The 16,103-nt window shown below is 41.1% G+C and overlaps 1 protein-coding gene across 1 annotated transcript; it reads left to right on the top strand.

Annotated features, from left to right (window-relative positions):
• The first annotated feature begins 460 nt into the window (after positions 1-460).
• LOC120517599 (sorting nexin-11-like) lies at positions 461-15,661 on the top strand. The gene is made up of 7 exons (XM_039740010.1): positions 461-873; positions 2,644-2,708; positions 5,336-5,422; positions 7,988-8,088; positions 8,411-8,509; positions 12,318-12,532; positions 15,104-15,661. The coding sequence occupies exons 2-6, from the start codon at positions 2,685-2,687 to the stop codon at positions 12,505-12,507; spliced, it is 501 nt and encodes a 166-aa protein (XP_039595944.1). The 5' UTR covers positions 461-873; positions 2,644-2,684; the 3' UTR covers positions 12,508-12,532; positions 15,104-15,661.
• Positions 15,662-16,103: the final 442 nt, after the last annotated feature.

Here is a 16,103-nt window from a genome sequence, read left to right as displayed (position 1 = left end):
AAAATATTATGAGCTGTCTGTTTTATCAAATCCAACTGCATTAGGATGATTAGAAGTCAGGATCAGGGGGCGTGTGGCCGTCTCCCACCTCCACTTTGTTTACTCCGTATTGAGTTTTGTTGTTGCCCACTTTGGAAGTCCTGAATGGATAATTTTGGCTTATTATCCATCAATTACCAAAGACGGAAATAAAGTGGATAAAACCAGTGCGCTGACTCTTTATTAACAAGTTAGAACGCAAATGGTTAAAAACCTAATGACGCGTTCATGTTCCGTGGTTGACCAATGGCGCAACTCGATCAAAAAACATTCTCGAAGTCGCTAAAGTCTGTCCCAAGTATCGCATCATTTGGCTGCCACTGCACACCCCCCCCTCTCTTTTTGTTGCTGCAAGCTGCCTAATGGCGCGCAGGTGGGCTTCAGCCTTTTTTATCGTATCAGTAGGTGCGCACCTGGGAAATGTAGTCTTCGTGGTGTTGCTGCAATATCGCGCGTGCGCGCAAATGACTTAAAGTAACTGGGAAATGTAGTCTTCAACAAGAAACACAAGCCGGTTGTACTTATCCTGAACTGTGGCATTTTGGGATAAAGATTATTGAATTATGACAACGAGCGAGTAGAACACTTTTGAAAATATATTTATATCTTTCGACAGCTGCTCGTCGACGTATCACATTAAGTGTCACGGGGATTTTGTTTGTCTTCCATCTGGGAAGTTGAGGCCGAAAGCAAAATCGCGTGATTCTGGCGTGTTGTTGAAGGGGAAAACCATAAACCAAAAGTGCGGAGAGGGTCCAAACGATGTCGACTGGAATGAATTAAAATAATGTTTCTCGATGCAGTAGCTCGGGAGCACTTCCTGAAGAAAATGAGGTAAGTCCAGGCTTTTTTTTCTATCTTCTTCTTCTTATTATTATTATTAACGATTTAGTGAGCTTATGTAGACCGCTGTCGTACAGTTGGGCAAACACCACTGAGGCCAACAACCATTTATTTACCGTCTGGTTCACGAGTATTGTGAAGAAACAATTGGCCAAGGGCTTTAATGTACGATGTGCCGGTCAAACGGGGTTTATTAACGTGATAGTCGTTCACTTATTTTGAGATTTGATGCACTGGCGAACTGTTAAGAAAACGAACGTTATATATCGCGTATCATATGGTCTTGGTCTACAGTCGGGGGTCTTTAGGCTTTCTGGTAGTTGGTAGTCCAGGTTGACGATATTCTTTTAACAAAAAACAATAGACCAGTCTCTTCACTATTTCGATTATTATTCTGTAGTTAATCTTTGAAATTGAACTAAAGCATCACCTTCTTCATTTGTTTCCACAATATATTATTCCCATCATTGCTGTCGACTTTTTCTACTGGTACTTCTAGCCTGCTAATCAGTTCATTTCTGTACTACAGTATACCGGTGTCTGCTTTGCCATTTAAAGTGTTTGGCGATACCACACAAAGTTAATGACTCTGCTTCATATGAAATAAATTACCTGAAGGTTACACGGACCACCGGTTTGGACCGTTTGTGCTACCGGGAAATGAGTTACCCGCAAGGATAGCAGTTCGTGGCTACGGGTTTATATACACTGTGTGTGTGTGTGTGTGTCTGTATAATCTTTCTGTAGGTCTTAAAAGGGGTTGGACAACAACGTTCAAATGTAATTAATTTAAATCCATCTTTATCTTGTGATGGTTTACTCCAGGAAGGCTGCTATACAAGGTGCTTTACCACACCAACAAGCCTGTATTTAAGGAAAAATACCAAAATCAAATCTAAGAAGCTTGCGTGCCTTTTTAAGTAAGTGAATGGGAAGTCAAAGTGAAGTTCACAGTAGATTGGAGTGGTGCTTTGAAACGAGAGTATCGCTGAAATGGGATCAGTAAAGCTGGAGTAGAATGAAAGTGGATTTGAAATCCAAGAAGGGGCTGCATGTGTGCTTCATGGCAGATTTGAAGGAGCCCACCAATGGAGCTTTATGAACAGACAGATCCGCTCCAAACACTTGATAGCCCACCCGGTAAAGCAGCACCGACTGAGATTTGTTAAACAAGTGTTTGGAATGGCTGGAAGACCCCCAGGTGCCCACCTCGTTGCTGTGTTGAATGAATGAGGAGGTCTCCCCGAATCCAAGTGTAGTCAGGCCAGCTTCTTAATACGACATACATAGTATTTTGAGGGACTTGGGGGTTATTTTAAGTCCACCTAAAGGCACCGTAGCGCTGCATGTGTAGGCTTTTTAATTTAATTTAATTTTTTTTTTTAAGTTTTTTACACAGGGAGCGTGGTGTTGTGGTTAAGTCACGGACTTCAGATCCCATTACTGACTCTGTGTGACCCTGAGCAAGTCAAATCACAGTTGGGAAAACCTTTTTAAAAATATAACCAGTTAGGTCTCACATGTTGTAAGATGCATTTGATAAACGCGACAGCCAAATAATAAATAATAAAACTCCGGACTCTATGTTATGCTGAAACAGTCAGCAGGATTTAATAAAAAAAAAAAAAAAATTTCTGTCTTGTCCTCGCTGTTATTTAATATTTGTATTATTAAATCTGCCATTTTGTCGTGTTTTGTTTTTTTCCTGAAACTTTGAATTCTGTACTTGATAATTTAGAGTTTCTTTATGTTTGTTTTTAGGCTGTTGAGTTGCCTGTTTGATCAAATCCAACTGCATTAGGATGATTAGAACTGAGGATCAAGAGGTGAGTGGCCGTCTCCCTCCGCCACTTTGTTTATTCCGTATGGAGTTTTATTGTTGCCCACGTTGGGATTCCTGAATGGATAATAACACAGTTTGCACAGCACTTTGTTTTTTGACATACATAGTTGTAAATTGCATAGAAACAAGTTTAATGGAAGTGTGGATGAAGCAAAGTGTTAGCCTGAAAAGCGGCATCAGTGAAACTTCCCATGGAGGAGACGCGCTAGCTATCAGAAGACCCTGTGCTACCCCAAAATGAGCAGGCAATTGTGTTTAATACATTTATTTCTATAGCACATTTTCATACAAACAGTAGCTCAAAGTGCTTTACAAAATGAAGAATAGAAAAATGAAAGACACAATAAGAAAACAAAATAAATCAACAGTAATTAACATCGAATAAGAGTAAGGTTCAGTGGCCGGGGGGGGGACAGAAAAAACAAAAAAAACTCCAGACGGCTGGAGAAAAAATAAAATCTGTAGGGATTCCAGACCATGAGACCACCCAGTCCCCTCTGGGCATTCTACCTAACATAAATGAAACAGTCCTCTTTGGATTTAGGGTTCTCACGGAAGGGCTTGATGATGATGATGGCCACGTAGACTTCTGCCTTTTAATCCGTCCATCATTGTTGGAGCATCATGAAGCTTTTAGTACAAAGAAACCAGAAAAAGAAACAGCAAAGAGAGTAGGAGTCAGTACGGATTTTAGAGTCACCATGAATAGTTATTATGATGAATTGAACATACAGAGTATCAGTATTAAGTTAAAGTGAAGTTATAAAAAGGCCATGTTAAAGTAATGTGTTTTCAGCAGTGTTTTAAAGTGCTCCACTGTATCAGCCTGGCGAATTCCTATTGGCAGGCTATTCCAGATTTTGGGTGCATAACAGCAGAAGGCCGTCTCACCACTTCTTTGAAGTTTTGTTCTTGGAATTCTAAGCAGACACTCATTTGAGGATCTGAGGTTACGATTTGGAATATAACGTGTCAGGCATTCTGATATATAAGATGGAGCGAGATTATTTAAGGCTATTATTTAAGGCTAAGGATTATTTACGGCTGTTATGTATGTATTACTATCTCAACTTGTTCAATTCATTAATGAAAAAATACAAAATGATTGCTTGTACATCAGAAGTCTTGCCTTTTTAGTCAGTGAAGTCCCAACGCTCTCAGAATTCCTGTCCCACTCTGTTTAGTCCTCCTCTTGTATTCTGGTTGCTGAGGCCCTGCTCTCATTTTAAATCCTGCAGGCCGCCTTTACATCTTTTCACGAATTGGGTTTCCTTAGGACTTTAATCTTTTTGACTTCACATTAGACACGTCATGTTCATAAATCATACAAAGTACCCACTTTATTTATTATTATTATTATTATTTTTTTTTTAATGTGCTGTTTATGCGTTTTTATTGAAGTGCGTTGCTTTTGCTCTTCCTGCCAGGCAGTTAACGTCTTTTAAAAGGTCTCCACTCGTTACTAACTCTTGATGTCGACGGGAGTCCCGACAGCTGCTGACACACATTTTGCAGAGTGAATTGGGTTCTGCTTGAACCCCCCACCCCAAGCCTGAGAGCTGTGATTTGTGGAAGTCGGTTACTTCACCTGACGCTGCGCGCTCTTCTCTTGCATTAAACCCACGGGTGTCAAACTCCGTTCCTTGAGGGTTGCACTGGCTGCAGGTTTTTATTTCGGCCACTTTCTTCATTAGTGACCAGTTACTAATAACGGAACGTACTGAGGGGACTGGGTGGTCTCGTGGTCTGGAATCCTACAGATTTTATTTTTTTTTCTCCAGCCATCTGGAGTTTTTTTTGTTTTTTATGTCCCCCCGACCATTGAACTTTACTCTTATTCGATGTTAATTAATGTTGATTTATTTTGTTTTCTTACTGTGTCTTTTATTTTTCTATTCTTTATTATGTAAAGCACTTTGAGCTACTGTTTGTATGAAAATCTGCTATAGAAATAAATGTTGTTGTTGATACTGCGCTGCCTTTAATTTGACTGACTTTGATTTTAGTCATTTAATTTCTTCTTTAATGACCAGTCAAATAATAATAATGAGGTCAAAAGCGAGCCAACGGATGACCAGCATAACGTGACTCTCATTTGCATCGGTGCCTTTCCTGCAGGGTCTGTCGCAATAAAATATCTGAAAAGGAAAACCAAAAAAAGAGATCTTGATCTGCTCTGGTCCAAAAAATATCTGGATTGTGATTTACTTATTTATTTACTTTGGTGTGAAAATCCGTTTGACTGGTGTGGCAGAGTGACATTCTAACAAATATTCAAATTGTGTAACAGGATTAATTAACAGCAAAATAAGAAATTGATTGGAGTGAAAGTGGTGGGCCTAGAGGACTGTGAGACCCCCTGAGTTCTCTCTTTATTGCTTGGCTGCCAAGTGAACAAGTCGGTCCTAACTAAGACATCCGCGTTACGTTAAGAGAAGTAACTGATTATTTATTAAGAAAGTGTTTGGCAGCCACCGCGGCCGTCCAGCATCAGTGTTTGACTCTCCTGGTTCAAACTGCATACATTTAAAAAGTCGTGAGACTTCATGCATTGTTCTTTATTATTAATTAATTAACTAATTTTTTTTTTTTTTATTAATTTGTTTCAAGGAATTTATTACAGTGCGAGTACAAGATCCCAGAGTACAGAATAAATGCTCCTGGAATGCCTATGTTGATTTTAAAATATTTCTTCATGTAAGTAGAAATGTTTCTGTGTGTTACTTTTCAATAATCGTGTGTAGTTGTGCCGAAACGTTTTTATTTGAGAGGTGTAAATAATCAGGAAGTGCATGAAGCAGTTAAGGGAGCAAATTGGTTAAAAAGTTAATTTCAAAATATATCCTAACTACAGGGTCACGGGGGGGTCTGCTGGAGCCAACACAGGGTGCCAGCCCACCGCAGTAATTTACAAATATCCTAGGTGTAAAGTGCACAAATGCTAAATGATTTTTCTTTGTATAGCTTGAATATATACTTTTTCTGAAACTAATTCAGGGTTTTATTTTTTTTTTTTTTAAATAAAATGAAAAGATGAAATATGGAAACTACTTGATTTTAGGAACTAAAGCATTACGGCCGCTGTAGTTGTCTGATGTACATATTAAGATATATTCTCGTTTCTGTACAACGTGAGGGCTGTGTCACTGATGGCGGTTTGTCTTCTGCGGTTGGCGTCGCTCACATACTAAAGAGTTACGGCAGTTGTGATATTTTGTGAAAACTCGAGCAGTCCAAACACAAGTGCATCTCCTGCTAAAATGCACAGGGCGTGCAGGAGTGAGCAAAGTGCACACTTGGCAATACAGAAAGAGTGTGAACTTCGGCTGGTAGAGGTGTGTAATCCCGTAAAACGGACTTCATTTTCTTTTACGCTAGTGTGTTGTTAGAATGGCGGGTCTTTCCAAACTGTCTCCGGTGTTATTTCTTTAGAGATGCCAGCCTCTTTAAATCTTGCTTTGTTTGTACCGTTTTCTGTGTATCCACTGCACCACCCTAAACAATGGAAAACCCCCGAAATAAAAATTAAAATCTTAGGTTGTACGTTAGACATTTTTGTCTTTTGAGAGAATTTTGGATGCCCATTGGCAAATAACTGTAAAAAGTATCGTGAGCCGACCGTGAAGCGACTCCATTGGTTTCACTTTGTTAGATACTTTATTAATCCCAAGGGGAAATTCACACAATCCAGCAGCAGCATACTGATACAAAGACACAATATTAAATTAAATAGTGATAACAATGAAAAAAAAAAAAAAAAATGAAAAAAATTAAAATAAAATTAAAGTTATCATTTACTCCCCCGGGTGGAATTGAAGAGTCGCATAGTGTGGGGGAGGAACGATCTCTTCAGTCTGTCAGTGGAGCAGGACGGTGACAGCAGTTTGTCACTGAAGCTACTCCTCTGTCTGGAGATGACACTGTTCAGTGGATGCAGTGGATTCTTCATGATTGACAGGAGTTTGCTTAATGCCCGTCGCTCTGCCACAGATGTTAAACTGTCCAACTTTAATCCTACAATAGAGCCTGCCTTCTTATCAAGTCTGTCCAGGCGTGAGGCGTCTTTCATCTTTATGCTGCCACCCCAGCACACCATCGCGAAGAAGAGGGCACTCATCACAACCGTCTGGTAGAACATCTGCAGCATCTTACTGCAGATGTTGAAGGATGCCAACCTACTCAGAAAGTATAGTCTGCTCTGTCCTCTCTCACACAGAGCATCAGTATTGGCAGTCCAGTCCAATTTGTCATCCAGTTGCACTCCCAGATATTTAAAGGTCTGCACAGTCACCTCTGATGATCACAGGGTCCATGAGGGGCCTGGTCCTCCTAAAATCCACCACCAGCTCCTTGGTCTTGCTGGTGTTAAGGTGTAAGTGGTTTGAGTCGCACCATTTAACAAAGTCTTTGATTAACTTTCTGTACTCCTCCTCCTGCCCACACCTGATGCAGCCCATGATAGCAGTGTCATCAGCGAACCTTTGCACGTAGCAGGACTCTGAGTCGTATTGGAAGTCTGATGTATATAGATTGAACAGGACCGGAGAAAGTACAGTCCCCTGCGGCGCCCCTGTATTGCTGCACACAATGTCAGACCTGCAGTTCCCAAGACGCACATATTGAGGTCTGTCTGTAAGATAGTCCACAATCCATGCCACCAGGTGTGAGTCTACTCCCATCTCAGTCAGCTTGTCTCTAAGGAGCAGAGGTTGGATGGTGTTGAAGGCGCTAGAGAAGTCCAAAAACATAATTCTTATAGCACCACTGCCTCTGTCCAGGTGGGAGAGGGATCTGTGAAGCATATAGATGATGGCATCATCCGCTCCCACCTCCTCCTGGTATGCGAACTGCAGAGGGTCGAGGGCATGACGGACCTGTTGGCTCAGGTGGTGAAGCAGCAGTCGCTCCATGGTTCATGATGTTATGTCATGTTGTTATGCCCTGCGACTAAGTTTGTGGTTGCAGTTTGCCGGTTTTTAGCGCTGCTTGTGTTTTGCCTTCTAACAGATTAAGGCAAAGAAGAGTTCACATATAGCAAGGAGTTGTGAATCAAACACCGCCCTAACATTTCTCCTCCGTATAACAGAGAGAATCTGCAGAAAGAGAAGGAGCCTTGTGGTCACATGCCAAATCCATGGGAGGTTGAGCAAGCAAACCTGATAAAGCTGAAGGCCTTTCTGTTAGTCAGACAGGCCGTCGTCACTCGCAGGGTTTACATTCTTGAGACTTTGTAGGGTAACGTTTGATGTTTAATGTCCTCAGACCAACAGCAAAGCATTCACTGCAAAGACGTCTTGTGTTCGGAGGAGATACAGTGAATTTGTCTGGTTGAAGAAGAAACTACAGAAGAATGCAGGTTTGGTGTAAGTTACAATGCTTCAGACCTTTTTTTAATACAAGTCATTTTACAGAAATTCAAAGTGTATAATTGACTAAACATCTCTGAATATTTATAAATTTTGAATAAAATGTCCTACGTTGAGATGCAGTATTGAGCAGTCAGTAATGTATTTTGTAAATTGGAGTTGCCAATGTATAAAAGATATTACACATATATTATCTTAAGGTAGAAGCACATTTATCTGGACCTGCCCAACTAGGCCGTGAAGGTGGCGTCATTCTTTCATTGTCATTCTTTTCCAGTTTTATAAATTGTTCACAGTACTGTTTTTGCTAATATTTTAGACCTGTGCCAGAACTTCCAGTTAAAACGCCATTTTTTACGCTGGACAATGAAGACTTTATAGAGAATCGACGTAAAGGTTTACAGCAGTTCTTGGAAAGGTAAGTGATGAAGGTTATTGGAACATTCTTTAGAAACTTGCTTTGTTCAGTGAAGGTTCACTGACCGTCCTTAAGTTGGGAGATGTTCTTTGTGAAAGAAGATGTTGTGCGAGAGATTTTTCTTTATTGACATCAGCAGCGATCTTCTCAACTGAAATAAAATTCATGCTTGTATTGCATGGTTTATTCTCTGAAAGTCAACGTTGTACTTGAACTGCAGTTTTTATTTTGTTTCATCATTTGTGTGGACTAGTGAAGCCGTACTTTCTTTTGCCGCACAGTCTTGTTGCCATCTGGCCGAGTTTGTGCAGACTTCTTACCTTCACGTTCTCATTGCCTGGACACTCCAGTGTCATCCATCGCCATTCCCAAGATGTGTCGTTTTGTTCATTTGAGGACAGTAAATTGGACAACTGTAGCGAGCGGTGTTTGAATGTGTGACTGTGCTCTGGTTTAAGGAAACTGGAAGTTTTTAATTTGAGTGTGAATGGGGAAGTGCAATATGATAAAGATTTGTGCTACCATTGTAGTTTTTATTCCAAAAGTGAATACTGTGTTTCTTTTTATAGTGAAATATTTTAAAGTTAGTTAAATTGCTGTGTGTAATGTGATGTCCAGTTTGTAAGCAGGGCTCCGTTTTTATCTTTTGACAATTTGGCTTCATTTTATTAATGATCCCAACGGTGTGCAGTTTATGGGTAGATTAGGAAGCAGAATACAGTTTTATTTTCTCTGACCCTCTTAGTCAGAGTCGCCGTGAGTTTGACCAATCAGGCTGGCTTAAATCGATAACATTATTCAAACAGTACCAAATAAAATGATTAAACAAAATGAGCAAGGGTATAAAGAATACGCTAACACTAAACCACCCATAAACATCGCTGGCAGACCAAAGAATCAATTTCATTGGATAACTGGACAGTTTCTGTCCTTGGCCACATTGCTTTACATTGGAGGGGAAAGATACACTTTTCTGTTTGCGACTATAGTTAAGAACCATAAAGACGAGTGACCTTGAACGTGGGTGTTAAATAACTATTTTAAAACACCATTTTTGAACCATCTGACAGTGTGGTGTATGCTGTTTTAAAAAGGCAGGCAAGAAGCTTCTGGCGTGGGAGTGGGGGCTTCTGGACCACTGTGTTAGTGAGAGACAAAAATCCCACAGTGCCACTACAGTGACCACCATTGGGCTGAAAGGACAGCTTCCCAATTTGTACATAGGTTGCCATGAAGATCTGCTTGCGTGCTGGCAGTTAAGATCAACCACATGGCCACATCTTTACATACTCGTTGGGGGAAACAACGTGCATCTGTGATGTCGACTTTTGTTGCTGTGAACGCATTTTTTTTTTTTTCTTCAGTCCAGTCCCCAGCACAGCAGCCCCTGTCATCCTCTTAAATGAAAATGTTGAAATATAAAGACTAAATGGTACTCCTGTCTGTCCTTCAGTTACATTAGCATAGCCTGTCACAAATCACGCTGCCAAACAGACACACTTCATTACAAGCTAAACCTTACAACGCCAAAATCCAGTCTACCTCTTGTAACCTGCTACCTGCAATAACTGAAACCTTCAAAAAAAAAAAAAAAAATTGTACTTCCATAAACCTGAAACACAACGTTTATAGAAAATCTCAGTGATAATAATATAATACAAAATGAAGAATACGTTAGTGTGAGCATATTGTCTCGTTTCACTTTACTCCTGCTGCATGATGTATTCTTCCCCATTGACATTAATAAGGAGATTTATTTATTTATTTATTTATTTATTTTTTGTAGTTAAACTTTTCATTAGTGATGACAGGAAAATGTCGTCATCACAGTAACAATCGGGTTAGTCGGAGACTTTCAGGGTTGCCGTTTCATAGACGGTTATTGAACTGTATTGTTGGAGTGTGTAATTTTAATGCAGACGGCGCAGGGAAGATGAATAATTTTTTTTGGGGGGGGGGACAGACCTCAAACCAACTTCTGACATTTGATTTGAATATTTTTTTGTTTCCTTATTAACTAAAAACCTAAAAATACTTTCCTTGAGCTTAGATTTTTTGTGTTGTGTTTTTTGTTCTGCATCTTTCCATCCGTGCATATCTGTTTTCTATAATCTGTGTTATGAATAAATTATACTGTTGTGTTTATTAAAGCTAGCAGGTTTGATTTTAATCGCTTGCTCAGGACACACAACAGGAAAATCGGACAGAATTTTATATTATTCTTCACATGAATGTTTGCTCTTCATTCATAAACTTCTCACATCTACAGCCATGGGTCCAGTTTAAAATGACCTAAAACACGTGTCTTTGGTTTTGTGAAATAAAATAAACACATTTAACCAAGCCATAAGAAAAAATAGACACTACAAGATTATTTTGAAGTGCAGGACATATAAACTCTAACATGGATTTAAGGGGACAAAACAATATTTAAAATGAGTGCTCTGGTACGTACTTGGCAAGAGTGCTAGACTGTTACATAGCACAGGTTGAGGTTTGCTTTAAATACAGGGTGATTCGGAAAGATTCATCCAGTTTCATAATTGTAGGCCATTACAGAACAATGCAGTAAATTGTAAATGGTTTAGGTGAGGAGGAGGTTAGGAGCACGCTCGCAGCGCATTGCCGCACCCACCACACGACAAACCAACTCAGGACCCAGATTAGGACCCGAGTTTAGCCATGCAGCGGGCGACACCTCAGCACCACACTAGTTCAGATGGAGTAGGACAGTGTGAGGGTTTTTATGGTGGCTGGAGTGTCAATTCTGCCACCAATTCCCAAGTTTTTCCCTGCAGGTTGGAGGGTCTACATGCAGGGCTGGATGCAGATTAAAGTCATACCCAGGATGGAGCAATGGTAGGCTAAGGGCCTCGAGCATAAAGTTTATCCTGTAATTTTACAAGTGCTCAATATGGCCTCCTGCAGTGGTACGAACAACATCAACACGACAGTCAAATTCATTCCATACTCACTTGAGCATGTTGGGTGTACCAGTGGCTCTTTTATTGCGATTTCAGAGATGATCCAGTGTTGTTGGGAGTGGTGGCACATAAACAGAATGTTCAACATACCCCCACAAAAAAAAAAATGGTCACACGGCGCAAGATCTGGTCTTGGGGGCCAGAAGTGCCAAAGAGTGCCAATTCATGGGATCCTTTATGGCCAACCCAGCGACGAGGGAACTCGTTGTTGAGAAATGCGCAGACTGAAGGGAGCCATCTTCTGGTGACAGTCAGAAACTCTGTGACCCCCTTTTTCAATTGATATGTGATTGATTCCTAAAAAAAAAAAAAAATATGGCACTTTGAAATCGGATGAATCTTTTAGAAGTGCCCGTATAATATCAAAGTAATTGGTTTCTACACCATACATGCAGTGTTTTGCTTAGTTCACATCACAATTTCTTCTCACATCCAGCATTCCACACCCCCATCCCTGCTTCAGTTTGCTTCAGGTTTTTAATTTAATTTTAGACTTTTCGTTTAGTAAATCTCTCTGCTACATCATTTTAAGTAAAGGTAAGTTTGCACATAACACATTTCGTCATTATGGTAAGCAAGTCATTTCCACTAATGACAGACATTAGAGAACCGTTCAGTTAAAATGGACTCTTCATCCCCTGTCTTAAGTGAAATGTATTTCATTCAGGCAGGCAGCTACTGATGTTCAGCCTTATTTTTATTGTTGAAAGAAAATCTGTGGTGACATTCATCTAAGTTTGTGTTAATGCAGTAAGGAGATCTTATAAACAGTAAAATCTAAGTTAAGCTGATTTAATATAAATGGTTTCCTTTGTCACACACAGGGTGCTGAAGATGACTGTATTGTTGTCGGACAGCCATTTACATCTTTTCCTGCAAACGCAGCTATCTGTTACGGCGATCGAGCAGTGTGTGCAGGGTTGTGGCCCGCACAGCGTGACAGGTGCTATCCTTGCTTATGCTTCGTCCAATCTGGGCTGGGTGCAGGAAGAAGGAGCAGGAGATGAAAGCTGAGTTGGCCTGACACCACATGGCTCAGGTAACAGGTGGTATTCTTCAAAAGACTTTCTTGGTTTACTTTCGTTAGCATCAAGTCACTTTGTAAATCATATGACTTGTCTTCCCCGTTGTTTGTGTTTCATGCACCCGACTACAAGAGACATTAATGGTCAAGGAATTAATTGTGTTTCATTCAAGATGGTCCTCTGCTTATCACTGAAAGCCATGTAACTCCAAGTCAAGTCAAGTTGGGGAGCATGCACTGGTACAGCACGTTGCCGCACCCACTACATGACGAAACAACTCGGGATCCCGGTTTGCAACCCCCCAGGCAGACGCACGGTCCAGTCCCACCCTCCAGAAATGACCCTCTATCTGCCGCAGCCAGGTATTACGTGGGTGACCCCTTGGCCTGGTCCAGCCACTCGGGTCCCCAACAAAGAGGATCTTACAAGCTGGATCACCCTCGGGGAAACGCGTCACATGGCTGTAGTGCCGTAACCGATGCTCCCTCACAATGCAGGTAATGTGCCTTTTTCGGGACTCCATGAGCAACCACTCATTCGACACAAAGTCAAACCAGAGAGACACAGTACCAAAGGAGTCCAGTCTTCGTCTCAGGTCACTGGATAACGTCCATGTCTCACAATCATATAGCAAGACAAAGCACCAGGACTCTAAAGATTTGGACCTTCGTCCCTTTGCAGATATCGGGAGCGCCACACACCCCTTTCCAGCGACCTCGTGACCACTAACCAACCCCTCCCCCACAACCCCCCCACTCTCCCAATCCATCTACTGACCTCATAGGATGAGTCACCAGAGACATGAATGTCACTGCCAAGGTAAGTAAACCTCTCAACAAGGTTGACACTCTCTCCGCAAACAGATACACTGCTGATGGCCGTGCCCAAGAGGTCATTACAGGCCTGGCTCTTGGTTTTTATCCAGGACACTCGCAAGCCCAGACACTCCGACTCCTCACTCTCAGTCTCTCGAGCGCCCCGATCAGAGCCTCCATTGACTCCGCGAAGATCACAGCATCGTCCGCAAAGTCAAGATCCGTGACTCTTTCTTCACCAACAGATGCACCACAACTGCTGGACCCCACGACCTTGCTGAACACCCAGTCCATGCAAGAATTGAACAGAGTAGGAACAGAACACACTCCTGACGAACCCCAGAATCATCTGGGAAAAACACAGAGGTTCTGCCTCCACTCCGCACAGCACTCACAGTACTAGTGTACAGGCCTGCCATGATATTCAGTAACCTCGAGGGGATCCCGCGAACCCTCAGGATGTCCCACAGGGCAACTCGATAAACTGAGTCAAAAGCTTTGCGAAAATCGACAAAGGCTGCAAAGAATCTCTGCCGAGATTCGTGTTTGCGCTCCATGAGAACCTTCAGTGCCAGGATGTGGTCGACGGTAGACTTCTTGGGCGTAAAACCAGACTGTTCTGGTTGCTGGTAAGTGAAAAAGTGATCACGAATCCTTATTGAGAATGACCCTAGCAAGGACCTTACCCGGCACAGAGAGTAGTGTTATCCTCCTGTAGTTGCTGCAGTCCAGGCAATCACCCTTCCCTTTCCAGATAGGGGCGGCAAGTTCCGTTATCCAGTCAGTTAGGATGATGCCAGTCTCCTAAATAGAGGCAAAGATTGCTAGCAATGCCAGGAGGACAGCCGTACCACCTGCCTGGAGAAGTTCACCCCGGATGCCACAGATCTCCTCCAAAGCTGCTGATCCACCACCTGTGCAATCTCTGAGATTCGGAGGATCAGCCTCAAAAACCATAGACCCAGAGATATCCATCGTCCTAGCTGGAGAATCATTTTTGAGCAACTGCTCAAAGTAGCCAGCCCAGCGTGTCACAACTGCAGTGTCATCCGTAAGGACTGTTCCATCAGCCGCCCTGACTGCGACTCTCCGAGGAACAGATTCAGATATGCGTAATGCTTTGATTCCTCTGTAAGAAGGATGTGGTTTGCTAGACCACAGATGGTGTGTCACTTGCTCACAGATTCTTATGACAAACGCCTCTTTATCTGCTCTCAGAGCCCTCGCAGCTGTCCTTCTCGGTTCCCGGTACAGACCAGAGCTGCCATTGACCCGTGCACTGCGACTCCTCTTGATGATATCCAGGATACCCGGGGAGATGAAACACCTCTTTCTGGGAACACCGGTAACACCAACACAACCTTCAGGGTCACAGGTGGTGTCCCACATCACATTAGGATCGGCAGTCGCACCCAAATTTGCAAGTTCCTCACACAAACTGCATGCAGACTCATTAGAAACAGCCTGGTCTTGGAGTCTGGCCAAGTCCAGGCTCATTTTCCTAGTAGCCTAAAAGTAGCAACAACAAGTCTATGGTCAGAATTCACAAAATGGGCACTTGTGAGTAACTCTTTGAGTATTAAATGTTTACATGCTGTGCTAGCTGAAATGAGTATTTTATATTAAATGAAAATCATCTTGAAATGGAGAGTAGTTTGGCCGCAGCCTGCCTCTGATGCACTTCACTTGACTGTGTCTCTAAGTACTTGAGCTTGTAGTTGGACTTTACAACCTGAAATCGCATCTCACTTTTCTGGTTTGTTTTTACAGAAACCTCTTTGAGTCCTTTGTGAATCGACTTGGACGGCAGCTCACTGGAAACGGACAATTGGATTGGAACGGCCAGCCTGCAAGAGTGCTTCTTGGATGAAACTCGGAGGTGTTAGCAGATGAGGAGAATGTCGGACTATTTTCTTATTTATTGTGAAGGAATTGCAGTTAAACGTAATATATAAATAATGGAGTCAAATTCCATACACTGTGCAGAATACTTTATAGATTTTAAAGTTGAAAATGCTTTGTTTATTGCACCCGTTTCTAGTTTTAGTGTTCTGAGTAGTGGTTTGTTTGTTTTTTTAAATATTACAAATGTTTTACTTTGCACCAATACCATAAAACTTTAAGGATGTAATTTTTATTTTGTATGCTTGAAGTACATATTTATTATTAGTATCCATATTGATTAAACACTAATCTCCAAGTGCAATTTTAGAAGCGATTTATCACTGAGCCCAAATGGCAGCAACTACTGTATTTCATGATTGGGAAGTTTATCAGTTATTTGTTTTTACAAGTTCAAAATTTTGGAAAGGGGAGTGGTGTGTGTGTGTGTGTATATATATATATATATATATATATATATATATATATATATATATATATATATATATATATATATATATATATATATATATATATATATATATATATATATATATATATATATATATATATATATATATATATATATATATATATATATATATATATATATATATATATATATATATGAATTAAAAAGATGTAGAGACTTTTTGGTGTTTGTGATAAATTCTGCAGGTTCAGCCCAGAGGGTTGAGGGAGCTTTAAGAAGATGCGACTTGATTATGATATTATGGCTGTTAGTACAAATTGATATTTTGATCACCATTTTGAAATTTGTGCAAAAAATTAAAAGCCAACATGCTTAAAATAATGCAGGTTATTTGAATACAATTGCGTATTGATTATAATGACTGTGAATTGAAGGAGAGCTGCTTTAAGCCTGGCA

Source organism: Polypterus senegalus, chromosome 17, assembly GCF_016835505.1.
Source record: "Polypterus senegalus isolate Bchr_013 chromosome 17, ASM1683550v1, whole genome shotgun sequence".
NCBI classification, from domain to species: Eukaryota; Metazoa; Chordata; class Cladistia; order Polypteriformes; family Polypteridae; genus Polypterus; species Polypterus senegalus.
This window is presented reverse-complemented; position numbering and strand designations above follow the sequence as displayed.

Coding starts and splice junctions, on each gene's coding strand:
- LOC120517599 (XM_039740010.1), top strand. CDS start 2,685: ATGATTAGAACTGAGGATCAAGAG. Junction 8,089..8,410: donor CAGAAGAATGCAGGTTTGGT/GTAAGTTACAAT, acceptor CTAATATTTTAG/ACCTGTGCCAGAACTTCCAG. Junction 8,510..12,317: donor TTACAGCAGTTCTTGGAAAG/GTAAGTGATGAA, acceptor TGTCACACACAG/GGTGCTGAAGATGACTGTAT.